The 11,728-nt window shown below is 50.0% G+C and overlaps 1 protein-coding gene across 1 annotated transcript in view; it reads right to left on the bottom strand.

The window, feature by feature from the left end:
• Nucleotides 1–6,273: 6,273 nt before the first annotated feature.
• Nucleotides 6,274–11,728, bottom strand: part of Timp2 (TIMP metallopeptidase inhibitor 2) — a 49,824-nt gene continuing 44,369 nt past the window's right edge. The window contains exons 4-5 of the mRNA XM_041635801.1: nucleotides 11,045–11,169; nucleotides 6,274–9,170 (exon numbers count right to left, since the gene is read on the bottom strand). Coding sequence (XP_041491735.1) covers nucleotides 8,973–9,170; nucleotides 11,045–11,169 — 323 coding nt within the window. The 3' untranslated portion in view covers nucleotides 6,274–8,972. The remainder of the gene's footprint in view (nucleotides 9,171–11,044; nucleotides 11,170–11,728) is intronic.

The following is an 11,728-nucleotide window of genomic DNA, read 5'->3' as shown; positions in this document are numbered from 1 at the left end:
ACTGGAAAAGGAAGGAAAGCTGATGCTTTTCTCCCTCTGTAGACCACGATGACCTTGAACTCACAAAGATCTGCCTGCCTCACCCAGCAGGACAAGTTTGCTTTAACAGCTTTGGTAAAAAGGAATGTTGATGGGGGTAGTAATGTTGCTCAAAAGTTACTTGGTCAGCTCCTGCCCTGAAGGTCACAGCAAAGCGGATTCAGTTCTCCCCCAATTTCAGGGCCCTTGGTTGTTGGAAGAAGTCTCCAAGATCGGAACTGGGGCCATGGACCAGTGGATAGAATGCTTGCTGGGTGCTTGCCGGGGTGATGGGGTGATGGCTCAGTGAGTAAAGTGCCTGCTGGGTAAGCAGGAGAACCTGATTGCAGCTCTCCAAGCTCCCACACAAACCTAGATGTGTGGTGCACGACCAACTATAGCCCCAGCACAGGGGAAGGGAAGCTGGCAGATCCCAGGGGCTCCCTGCTGTCAGCCAATCTAAAGGAAATGCAAGCTCCAGGTTCAGAGAGAGAGATGGGAGGGAATAGAGGCGGAATGAGGTGGAGCTTCCTCCTGAACACCCTGGTCTCAAGTACAAGCAAGTTAGAGAAGTCACTGAGGAAGATATCCTGTCAACCCTGTCAGGGGTCAACCTCTGGCCTTCACAGGTGAGTGCTTGCCCATGCCATTCCCAATGAGTTCTTTTCTATGCCTCCTGTTTGTGGATCAGATACAAGCTCTCAGCTACATCTTTAACACTGTGCTTGCTTGACTGCTGCGTTACATGGTAATGGACTCTGACCCTCCAGAACACGAGTTCTCAAATTCAATACTTTGTCTCTTCATGGCAGTAGAAAAGTAACTAAGTCACACCACCCCCCATGCTGAACGCTACTGGTAGTGCCTCTCTGTGTGTGTTAGGCAGTTATCCCAAATTGCATTAACTTTGCCAGCTTAGTTGCAGGCCCCCTGCAGTTCCAGCAAGCTAAGGGGGCACCTTGTCCCTGAGTTGCCATAGCAACAGACTTTTCTAGTAAGCAGAAGCGTCACTTGATCTTCCATTGCCGTGAGGTTGTCATTCGTAGACAAAGTGACCCCGGCACAGGCTGCTCTCTGCTGAGGGTGGAACTCACCTCTGTTGAATTTGTGTTCTACCCCTGAGTGCCGCTCAATCCCCGTGCCCATTTAGACGGAGATGTCAGCCCAGAGCCTGTCCCCTATAGCACCCTGGCATGACATCTACTGACAGCCTCGGCCACTGGCCTCTGACATGGAGGCTTTGCTTTGTTTGCACAGTCCTCAGAGCTCCAGGTCCTCAGGGACAACGGTGGTACACGCCGTCCTCCCGACCCATGCAAGCAGGACCAGGGATCAAGGTGGTTGTTGCTATCAGTGTTGTTCCGGAAACCTGACTAATGCAAATGAAAGCACGGCTGCTAGCCACTTGGGGAAACTGTTTCTTTTTTTTTTTTAAATTATTTATTTATTTGTTATGTATACAATATTTTCTGTGTATATGTCAGCAGGCCAGAAGAGGGCACCAGACCTCATTATAGATGGTTGTGAGCCACCATGTGGTTGCTGGGAATTGAACTCAGGACCTTTGGAAGAGCAGGCAATGCTCTTAACCACTGAGCCATCTCTCCAGCCCCGGGAAACCATTTCTTAAGCCATTGCCACTTATTGGTCGCTGCAGTGAATGCCTCACTCAGGCATTTAGCAATCTTGTAACAACAACAATACAATGCAGGAAACTGACTTTCCTAAATGACAGTATTTCTCAGCAAGGCAGGCAGAGGCCAGGACAGGGTCCCTGAGGGCCTCAGCAAGCTTAGGGACCGCTGTGGGACAGGACAAGGTTATTCAGTTTTATGTTGTTTGGAGCCAACAGTGTGTGTTTGTGTAATGTGCTTCCCCCCGCATGGTTAGGGATCCTAGCACCAGTCCTTTGGAGCACCCTTTCTCTCTGGGGTATATCTGTCCACCTCAGGGCTCAACGAGACTCCAAGTTGCCAGTTTTTTAAACAGGAAAACCCTGGGCTCCTAGGTCCTTACATCTGTCCCTTGGGACTGCCCTGGGGCCCTGGCCAGCTTGTGCCCAGGCTGGAGGGTCCTTCCCCTGAAGGGAGCTGGGCAGGATCCACTCTTCATATGCATGTTGGTCTCAGGGATTGCCGCTGCCCAGACCTCCACATGCTCACTTCCTGCCGTATTTCTGGAATACATACGTCACACATCCACTCAGTATCCACAGCCACATGCTCATGTTGCATGCATTCATTTCTTTCCACACACAGTCATGTGGTTCCTATACCACGCTCATGCCCACTCATGCCTTCACAACAACCCTTCCCATCCCTGATGTCCACCTCCCACGTGGCCGTGACCTTGCTCCTGGTCTTTTTGTTTTCTCCTTGAGACAGAGTCTTCTAAGTTACAAGGGACAGTTTTGAATTTTCTATCCTCCTGTCTCGCCTTTCAAGTAGCTAAGGGTACAGTCCTGGCCAAGTCCTGTGCTCTTTTTCCCTTATATACCTCTTCTCTGCACCCCAAAATTTATCCTCAGTAGGATGAAGGTGCTTTGGGAAGTTTCCTGAGAGGACCCCGATCCTGAGCTTAGGAGACTATTCCCTTCCTCAGAAGGTCCCAGACCTTTGACACACAGCCTTCCCACTGTCCTGAGGTTACAACCCTTCCCAGTAGTCCCAACCATGGCACTAAGCCACACCCCTTCCCAAAATGACCCCACCCATAACACTAAGCCACGCCCCTTCCCAAAATGACCCCCACCCACAGGACTAAGCCACACCCCCTCCTATGACCTCACCCCTGGCACTAAGCTCATTTCTTGTTTTCCACATTCCACGACTGGTCACTCCTACATCCTCCGCATGGGACTGAACTGCATTCCAGTAACACAGAATGATTCATTGTTCATAGTAAGTCTGACAGGTGGCATCCACACCTCAGCCTGACCTTCTTCAAGTGTGACACTTACCATGAGAACTTGAGCCAGGAATGAGAAGGGCAAGGACCAGGAGGTGAGCACAGGAAGAATGTTCCAGAGGGAGGGTCCAACAGAGGCCCAGGTCCAGGACAGGACGGGTGAGCTCTTCCTGAACTCCGAGAGAAGGCCATAAGGACACCGAGCAGGTGGAGCAGGTGTGTGTCCCCACAGCTTGTCTGAGGTTCTCCTGAGACCTTCACAAATGTGTATGCCATGCAGTGGTGGTGCACACTTTTAATCCCAGTATTAGGGAGGCTGAGGCAGATGTATCTCTGTGAGTTCAAGGCCAGCCTGGTTTACCAAAGAGTTCTGGGTCAGTCAGGGCTGTTACATACAGAAACCCTGTCTTGAACTCCCCCTCTCCCCAAAACAAAAAAAATGTGTATGCAAGATGGCTTATGATTCATGATTTTTAATCTGATTGGGATGGTATATATATATTGAGTATGCACACATGTGGGGGGGTACTCATACCTGTACACATGCCAAGGCCAGAGGAGAGTCAGGTCTCCTCTTTGGCTCTCCACCTTCTTTCTTTAAAAAGTATTTTTTATTATTTATTTATGTGTGTGTGTGTCTGTCTATGTGTATGCCTTGTGCATGGAGGTATCCATGGAGACCAGAGATGGCCAACCCCCTAGAACTGGAGTTACAGATAGTCATAAGCCACCATGTAGGTGCTGGGAATTGAACCTAGGTCCTCTGGGAGAGCAGCCAATGTGCTGAACCACTGAACCATCTCTCCAGTCATAGCACACACCATATGTCTTTGAGGCAGGGCCTCTCCTGTACCTGGAGCTAGAGTGTTTTGGCTAGCCTGGCAGCTGGTAAGCCACAGAGAGCATACTGTCCTTTCCCTGCACAGCACTGGGGTCAGACACACACACAAGACCCCATCAGGGGCTGGGATTTGAACTCATGTCCTTACGGTCACACAGTAAGCACTTCCAACCACGGGGCCACTCCCTGGTTCTGGGCTTGTTTTCTGTTTTTGAGACAAGATCTCACTGTAGTCTTGACTCACCTGGCACTCACTACTCAGATGAGGCTAGTCTCAACCTCAAAACTCTCCCGGCTTCTGCCTCCTGAGCACTGGGATGAAAACAAGGCCACCACAGAGCAGTGGGTGTAGCGGCGTAATTAAATGCAGGCAGATTGTAAAGAAATATATACAGCTTTAATGAAGAAATAAACTTACAGAACCGAGGTTCCCACGGAGTATAGGAAGCAGGAAAAGGGGCGTGCGGGATCCCGCGTGCCCTATTTATAAGTAAACATTCGCCCGAGGCAAGCCCGCCCCCCTAAAGGGCTGGCTTAACCCTACAAGTGGGTCTACTTTCTTGATATAACTTCAAGATGACCTTATAACTGAATTTAGAAAGTCAGAAATACTTGCTGGGCAGAGGGAGACTGTAAAGAATGGACACCGTATTACCTGGAAGAGTGATTGCCTATCATAGTTTTGCAGGGGTGGGGGCGAGGCTGTATTTAAGAGCTCATTGCTGGGACATTAGGACTATCCCACTGACTCTGTACAGCTATTTCTTCTGAGCTGACATGTTTGTCCTGGAGCTAGGAGACGGCTCAGAAGCCTCAGTCACAAGATTCACAAGACCCCTCCCTCCCTGGGTTATGTAAGAAGTGATAGCTGGGAGAGGAGAATTGGGGTGGTGCTGCCTTCAAGCTGAACAGGGGTTCCTAGGGGTATGGCATCAGCTATGCTGGGGCGCCCTTTCTGGCGATGCAGATGCCTTTGGTCACCCGTGTCCCTGTAAATAACCCCAAAAGCCCATTGGGTCATCAAGGGAGATTGATGGGCGTTTGTTGTTGAGAAAAAGTCTTGTGTAGCCCAGGCTAGCCTGGAACACTATGCAGCTGAGGCTGGCTTTGAGTTCCTGGTCTTCATGTCTTTACCTCCTGAATCCCAGGACCACAGTCATGTATACCCACAGGTAATGCATTCCATGCTGGATGTCCAAACCAGGGCTTCATGCATGTGGGGCAGGCAAGCCAGCCCCCAGCGTCTATCGTGGTAGATTTGGGTAGGCTGTTTCTCTGGCTTGTCACTGTATTCTGTCCAGAGCAAATACACATCTGTTCATGTCGACCCAGGAAGTCCCACAGCACACTCCCCTTGGACAGGACTTTTGGAACATCGAGCCTGGTTTCCCTGTGACTTCCCTTAAACGGGGCAAAATGAGACACAGTGGTCGATGTAGATGGAGCAGCAGGCAGGCCTGCTTTTCGTCCTGCCCGGCTCCCACACGGCTAGCTTAGCCCCAGAAATAACACCACACAAATTGTATTCATTTAAACACTGCTTGGCCCATTAGTTCCAGCCTCTTAATGGCTAATTCTCACATCTTGATTAACCCATCTCAATAACCTGTGTAGCACCACAAGGTGGTAGCTTACCGGGAAAGATTCAGCATGTCTTACCTGGCGGCTGGCTCCTTTTCATCTGACCTCACTTCCCTTCTTCCCAGCATTCTATTCTGTCTACTACACCCACCTATGTTCTGAGCTATTAGGCCAAGCAGTTTCTTTATTAATTAACCAATGAAAGCAACAGATAGACATATGACCTTCCTACATCAGGTTGACCTACACACAGAACTTAGCAGTCAGTTTTGTTTCTAGATAATAGCTGTAGAAGTGCTCCTGTACCCATAGCCCGTACTCCATCTTTCTGCAGGTTTAGATTTGGCTGTGCAGTCCAACCTACCCCCCAATTCATGGTCCTCCTGCTTCAGCCTCTCAAGAGCAGGATTCTATGCTTGCCACCATGCCAGTTTCACATTTTAAAGATTAAAGTCATGTTTATTTATTTGTGTGTTTGCACACTCACACGTGTGTATGTGGAGATCAGAGGGCAACTTGTAGGGGTAGGTTTTTGCCTTTACCATGCGGGTTTCAGGGACACTGACTTGGGTAGCCAGGCTTGGCAGCAAACGTCTTTACCTGTGGAGTCATTTCTTATGCCCTGCAGAACATTTCTTTTGTGGCCATTTTTAGCGGGCAGGCATGTTCCTCTTGTTTATTAACGGACGTGTAGGGGCTGAAGAGACAGCTCAGCAGTTAAGAGCACTGACTGCTCTTCGGAGGACCCAGGTTTGGTTCCCAGAACTCATGAGGCTCACAGCTGTCTCTAACCCTAGTCCCAAGGCATCAGATGCCTGCTTCTTTCGTCCAGTTCCCTCAGGGACCCCCACTCCTCTAGCTGGCAGAGGCTTGGCTCCCATCCCTCAGCTGGAAGACAGCAGGAACAGCCACACAGGGACTCAACCTTCTCTTTGATAATATGGTTTATTGTCCATTGACAGAGCAATCATTCAAAAAAATAAAAATAAAAACTGATACAAAGCATCAGAGACACGCGCGGTCAGCTTGCTGACTTTCAACAACTCTCGGGTGCTGCCAGCATGAGGCATGGGGGGCTCCTCTCAGACTTCATACTCCAGCATGAACACGGTGCTTCCCCCCCACACAACAACCAAGAGTTCAAACGGAAACAAAATCAACAAAGCTTTAAATTATGCAGCGAGCTCACAGATATGTTTTAATATGTATCAAGCAGAGATCTGGAAATAACTGCCATGTAAACGTCATCTGAAATACTTCGAGTTGCTGGCATGACGGAGACAGAGGGAGGAAAGCCAGTGCTTCGAACACAGCAGAAGTTAATGCCAAGCGGAGATTCTCCTTAAACTCTATATGGCCGCAGCTGAGTGGCTGTTACTCAGCGGCCGTCTGACATGCTGTCCCAATAGTTCGCTTGTTCCTTGTCTCTCACCTGCCTGGTGTGGCTAGAAAAGCCAACGTGAGTAGGAAACATAAAGGCCGTCTTATAGAATCAATCTACTCAGAGAGTCCTTCCTTCGTGGTTATTTGAACCAAGCACAAAAAATAGGGAGACCGGAAAAACAGATATTCAGAGAACTCAAAGATGGGAAGGGTTCCCCGGTCCCAGGCCGGCTACCATGCCATGCTTTCCACTCTGGGTCAAATGCTTCCTCGATGCCGAAACATTTTTGTTTTCTTGTTTTTAAAAAGTGCAAAGTCTAATGCTACCAAGGGCATAAACACAGCACAAGAATGCTCACAGCGAACATCAGAAACAAATCAGAACATGTCAAGAAGTCAGCAGAAATGGCATTGTTACATATGATACCACTGCACAGGAAGCAAACAGGCAGGGCGGGATAGACTGCAGGGTCTCGTGGGCTGGTCCATGACAGCATCCTAAGAAGAACATCACTGCACAACATGAAAATGCCCTCGGGCAGGGCAGGCTGATTCCCGGGCATTCTCCCAGTCTGTCTTAAAAGGGAGTTCTGAGCTGGCCAGGTCCTGGTGTGGGGGCATGGCTAGGAAGTGTCCTGGGGGTGGATTGTAACAGTTGCTTTGGGGTTTCTGATGGTTAGGAAAGGGCTGGGGAATAGAGGGCCTTGGAAGCATTTTACCAAAGGACCGCTCACAGGCTGCCAGACTTCAGAGTCTGTTACTGCATGAGCACATTGTGCATGTTTGGATAATATACATGTATGTCCTTGGGACAGCTTATTTTTAAGACTTGGGTAGAAGGAAGAGCGACTATCTGTATTGTCAGTGACAAAATTGTGCCTCTCTTAACCCCTATCCTATTGGCATCAGAAAAATCAAATTTTCCTTAGGGAGCAAGTAGGTGTCCCAGTTCCCTATAAGGGCCTGAAGTGGGCAGCCTCTGCGACATTAAGAGACAGAAGCAGAACTGAGTACACTTGCCTCTCAGCCTCATATGGTATCTGAGAAATCACCTTTAGGAGAACGAGATGGCTTTAAGAACAAGTCGCAGCATCCTGGGAGTTTGGTAAGACAGCTGCCCGCCTCTCAGGCTCCCTCGCTGCTGCCGCGTGGATTCCTGTGCTTGCTTAGTAACACTTACAGAAATTTACACGCAAGTAACGGCAGCCAGTCTGACAGGGAGATTTCACTCGAATTTTTCTCTTGGGGCCTTACAGGACTGGCCTCTTACATCTTCGGTTTGTGCAAAAAAGGGAATGCTACCAGCATCCCAACAGCGACAGGGCGTGATGCTGCAGAAAGCAGAGCCGTGCTGCTCAACCCAGACACTCGGGAAGGGGTTAAGAACAGCTCAGGAGGCTCTGCAGTGACTAGAGGACAGCCAAGCATCCCTCACCACAGATGATTGCCCCCAGCGGGAGACCTCACAGATCCCCACTGGGGGATGGGTGGGGATGGGGGAAGGGGAGGATAGAAATGACTTGGCTGAAGCCAGAAACACGGCTCAGGGAGGGCTCCCATTCCCATGAGCCCGAGGGCATGCCGCTGAAGTCTGTGGATTCATGGGGCTGACTGGGACTCCTAGACAAATGAGCCACTGGTTGGAGGGCTACTCTTGGACTTGAGCGGGATCCTGGTGCTTGGAGTCTACACCAGGTGCAGAGAAGGACAGGGGAGGGGGGGCACTTGCAAGGGCGAGAGACTACCACCTTGGGCCAGAGGAGTGGCCGCTGCAGAAAACGAAGGACATGTCCCTCTCAGGATGAAAAGGACCTGGTAGGCCGGCTACACAGTCTTACAACAACCTTCAAGAGTTTCTGCAAAATACACATTCCCAGGCTCCGCCCCAACCGGGCTAGGGGGACCTTAAATGTCGCCTGTCAGCTGTATGTGACAGTGCCAAGGAGACCTGGCAAAATGTCCGTTTTCCACTCCTGCCTGTACCCAGGGATCAAAGACTGCGACACACAGTGCTCAGCCTGGCAGATGGAGGAGGTATGGCAGGGACTCTGGCCCTCCTGCCCCTCCAGACCCACAACCACATTTAGGGAAAATTGGGGGGGGGTGCAGAATCACACTAGCGTGAACCCACTTGGATGATTGATGTTTTATTCATGCTGTTTCCAGGAAGGGATGTCAGAGCTGGACCAGTCTAAACCCTCAGAGGCTTTTCAGATGGCCGCAGGGGCTCTTGTCAGCCTGTTTAAGGGTCCTCGATGTCAAGGAACTCCTGCTTGGGGGGTGCCGCCCCGCGGTACCACGCGCAAGAGCCATCGCTTCTCTTGATGCAGGCAAAGAACTTGGCCTGGTGCCCGTTGATGCTCTTCTCCGTGACCCAGTCCATCCAGAGGCACTCATCCGGCGAGGAGATGTAGCATGGGATCATGGGGCAGCGTGTGATCTGGGGGACCACAGGCAGGCAGATTTAGTTAGGACCAAAGAACAGTTGGGGTCAAGGGCACTTGATGCACCTCCAGAACACAACCTGTTGAAGGTGTTTAAGGACAGTAGTCCTGCCTATTCCTGGGTCTCCTGGTCTCTGCTCTCGGGTTCCTGCTTTGGCTTTCCCACGTGGAGAGACTACGACCTTGAACACTGAGTTCCACTAAACCCTTTCTCCTCTCAGCTGCTTTCCGTCAGGGTATTTTGGCAGGCCCGTAGCTGAGGACAGGCCTGGAGAAAACCTGTGAGTGCACTGGCTTCTACACCTACTTATACAACCCTGGTGTGCAGGTGCGTGGCTGCTTTTAGCCATCTGGTCTACCTTTTGATGATTTCTGCTTAGGTCCATTTGCAGCTACAGCTACAGCCACGACAAAGGGCTTCGAATGGAGACATAAGATTTCCTATGCTTGCTTTAAAGCACCTGCTTGGGTCAATGGGTCACTAGCTTTTTGACAAAAGATTACGGAGCTACGAGAGTATCCAACTCTGGCCACACAGAGATGAAGAAAGAGAGTTTGAATTTCATTTGTTTGTTCTTGAAACAGAGTCTCATGTGTCCTAGCCTGGCCTAGAAATTTCTCTGTAGCAAAGGATAACCTTGAACTCGGGATCACCTGCTCTCACTCCTGAACTCTGAGATTACAGAAATGGGCCTCCACACCTGGTTAACGTGGTGCTGGAGATTAAACCCAGGGCTTTTTTTTTTTTTTTTCTGAGACAGAATCTCACCCTGCAGCCTGGGCTGGCATGAAATTCACCCTACAGCACAGGTTGATTTCAAACCCAGCAATCCTTCTGTCTCCCCCTCCCAAGTGTGGTGAATAAGCATGCCCAACTAGAATTTGCTTTGATGTGCTAGGCACAGAGGAGCCATGCTTGGCCCGGATTTGGTTGGACAGCTGGGCATAGAATGACATCTTTGATAACCAAGTGATGGGAAGCACCATGAAAAAGTGCCAGCTGGCATAGGCCCATACAGGGGCATAGGTCAGGATTCTGCTGGCACCTCTCAGTCCCAGACTCACTCCTAGTAACATGAAGGAACGCTGGCTACCCGGTACTGGTGAGGGGAAAGGCATAGGGGCCATGAACATTGTTGTTCCTTGGAGCTGACATAATCCCCAAATCTGGGAATGGATCTCACCCTTTTTTTATTTTTTATTTTTTTTTTTTTTTTGGTTTTTCGAGACAGGGTTTCTCTGTAGCTTTGGAGCCTGTCCTGGAACTAGCTCTGTAGACCAGGCTGGCTTGGAACTCACAAAGATCTGCCTGCCTCTGCCTCTCAAGTGCTGGGATTAAAGGTGTGTGCCACCAACGCCCGGCTAGATCTCACCCTTTTCCATCACGCCTAAGCATGTGTGCATCTGTTCAGTGCCATCTCTGGGCAGAGTCACAGAGACCCATGCACAGAAGTCTAGAATGTTAGGAGCAATACCTAGGCTCTTGGACACACAATGTTTGCACATATACCCAGGTAGAAAAATATTTCCAGGACCGTGTTCTCCCTACAAAATCTCCTTCCCTTGAAGCTTTTCTTCTTAGAAGTTGCCAGTCATGTGGACCGATTTATGTGCTTTGTCCCACCCCCAGATCCCCTTATCTTCCGAATATTCCTCGCCAAGGACACAGATCAAGGTTCTCTGAGGCCTGGGACCAAAGGCTTTGTCTCTAGCTAGACAGTCTTGCTTTCTTATCTTCCCAGAGTTTGTTCCAAAATCAGGACTCCCCGTCCTGAGGGTCTGGGAAGCCAAGGAACCTGTCCCCCGCTGTCCACCTGGAGACCCTGTGATGGCAAAGCGGGGGAGGGGTCAGGACACAGATCTGGCTTACCTTGCACTCACAGCCCATCTGGTACCTGTGGTTCAGGCTCTTCTTCTGGGTGGTGCTCAGGGTATCCCAGGGCACAATGAAGTCACAGAGGGTAATGTGCATCTTGCCATCTCCTTCTGCCTTTCCTGCGGGGAGAGTCGCCAGGCTCAGGGTGAGGGTCAAGTCTCCCCCTTCAGACTTCCTCCTGCATCCAGGTACAGCTCTGGGTGTTGAGGGTCAGTTCTAACAATACCATGGTTGGACTACTGAGTTTTAAAATAACTCATGTTGGAGCTAGAGAGATGGCCAGTGGTTAAGAGTGTTTGCTGATCTTCCAGGTGACCAGAGTTCAGTTCCCAGCATCTATGTCAGGCAGATTACAACAGCCTGTAACTCCAGCTTCTGGGGAGATGACACCCTCTTCAAGCCTCTGTGGACACTGTACCCCCTGACATATATCCCCCATCATGTAAAATAAAACGAAAATACACCCCCAATTTTTTGGTTATTTGAGACAAGGTTTCTCTGTGTAATAGCCCCAACTGTCCTGGAACTCACTTTGCAGACCATATGGCTTCAAACTCACCGAGATACACCTGCCTCTGCCTCCTGAGTACTAGGATTAAACGTGTGCATCAATTGAAACAAATGCATGTTTGAGCCTGGTATGGTTGGGTACAAAGAGGTAAAGGCAGGAGAATCAGG

The sequence above is a fragment of the Microtus oregoni genome, unplaced genomic scaffold, assembly GCF_018167655.1.
Source record: "Microtus oregoni isolate MIOR12 unplaced genomic scaffold, Mior012 000048F_ref0000485, whole genome shotgun sequence".
NCBI lineage: Eukaryota > Metazoa > Chordata > Mammalia > Rodentia > Cricetidae > Microtus > Microtus oregoni.
Note: the sequence above shows the minus strand (reverse complement) of the source record. Positions and strands in the feature narration are given on the sequence as shown.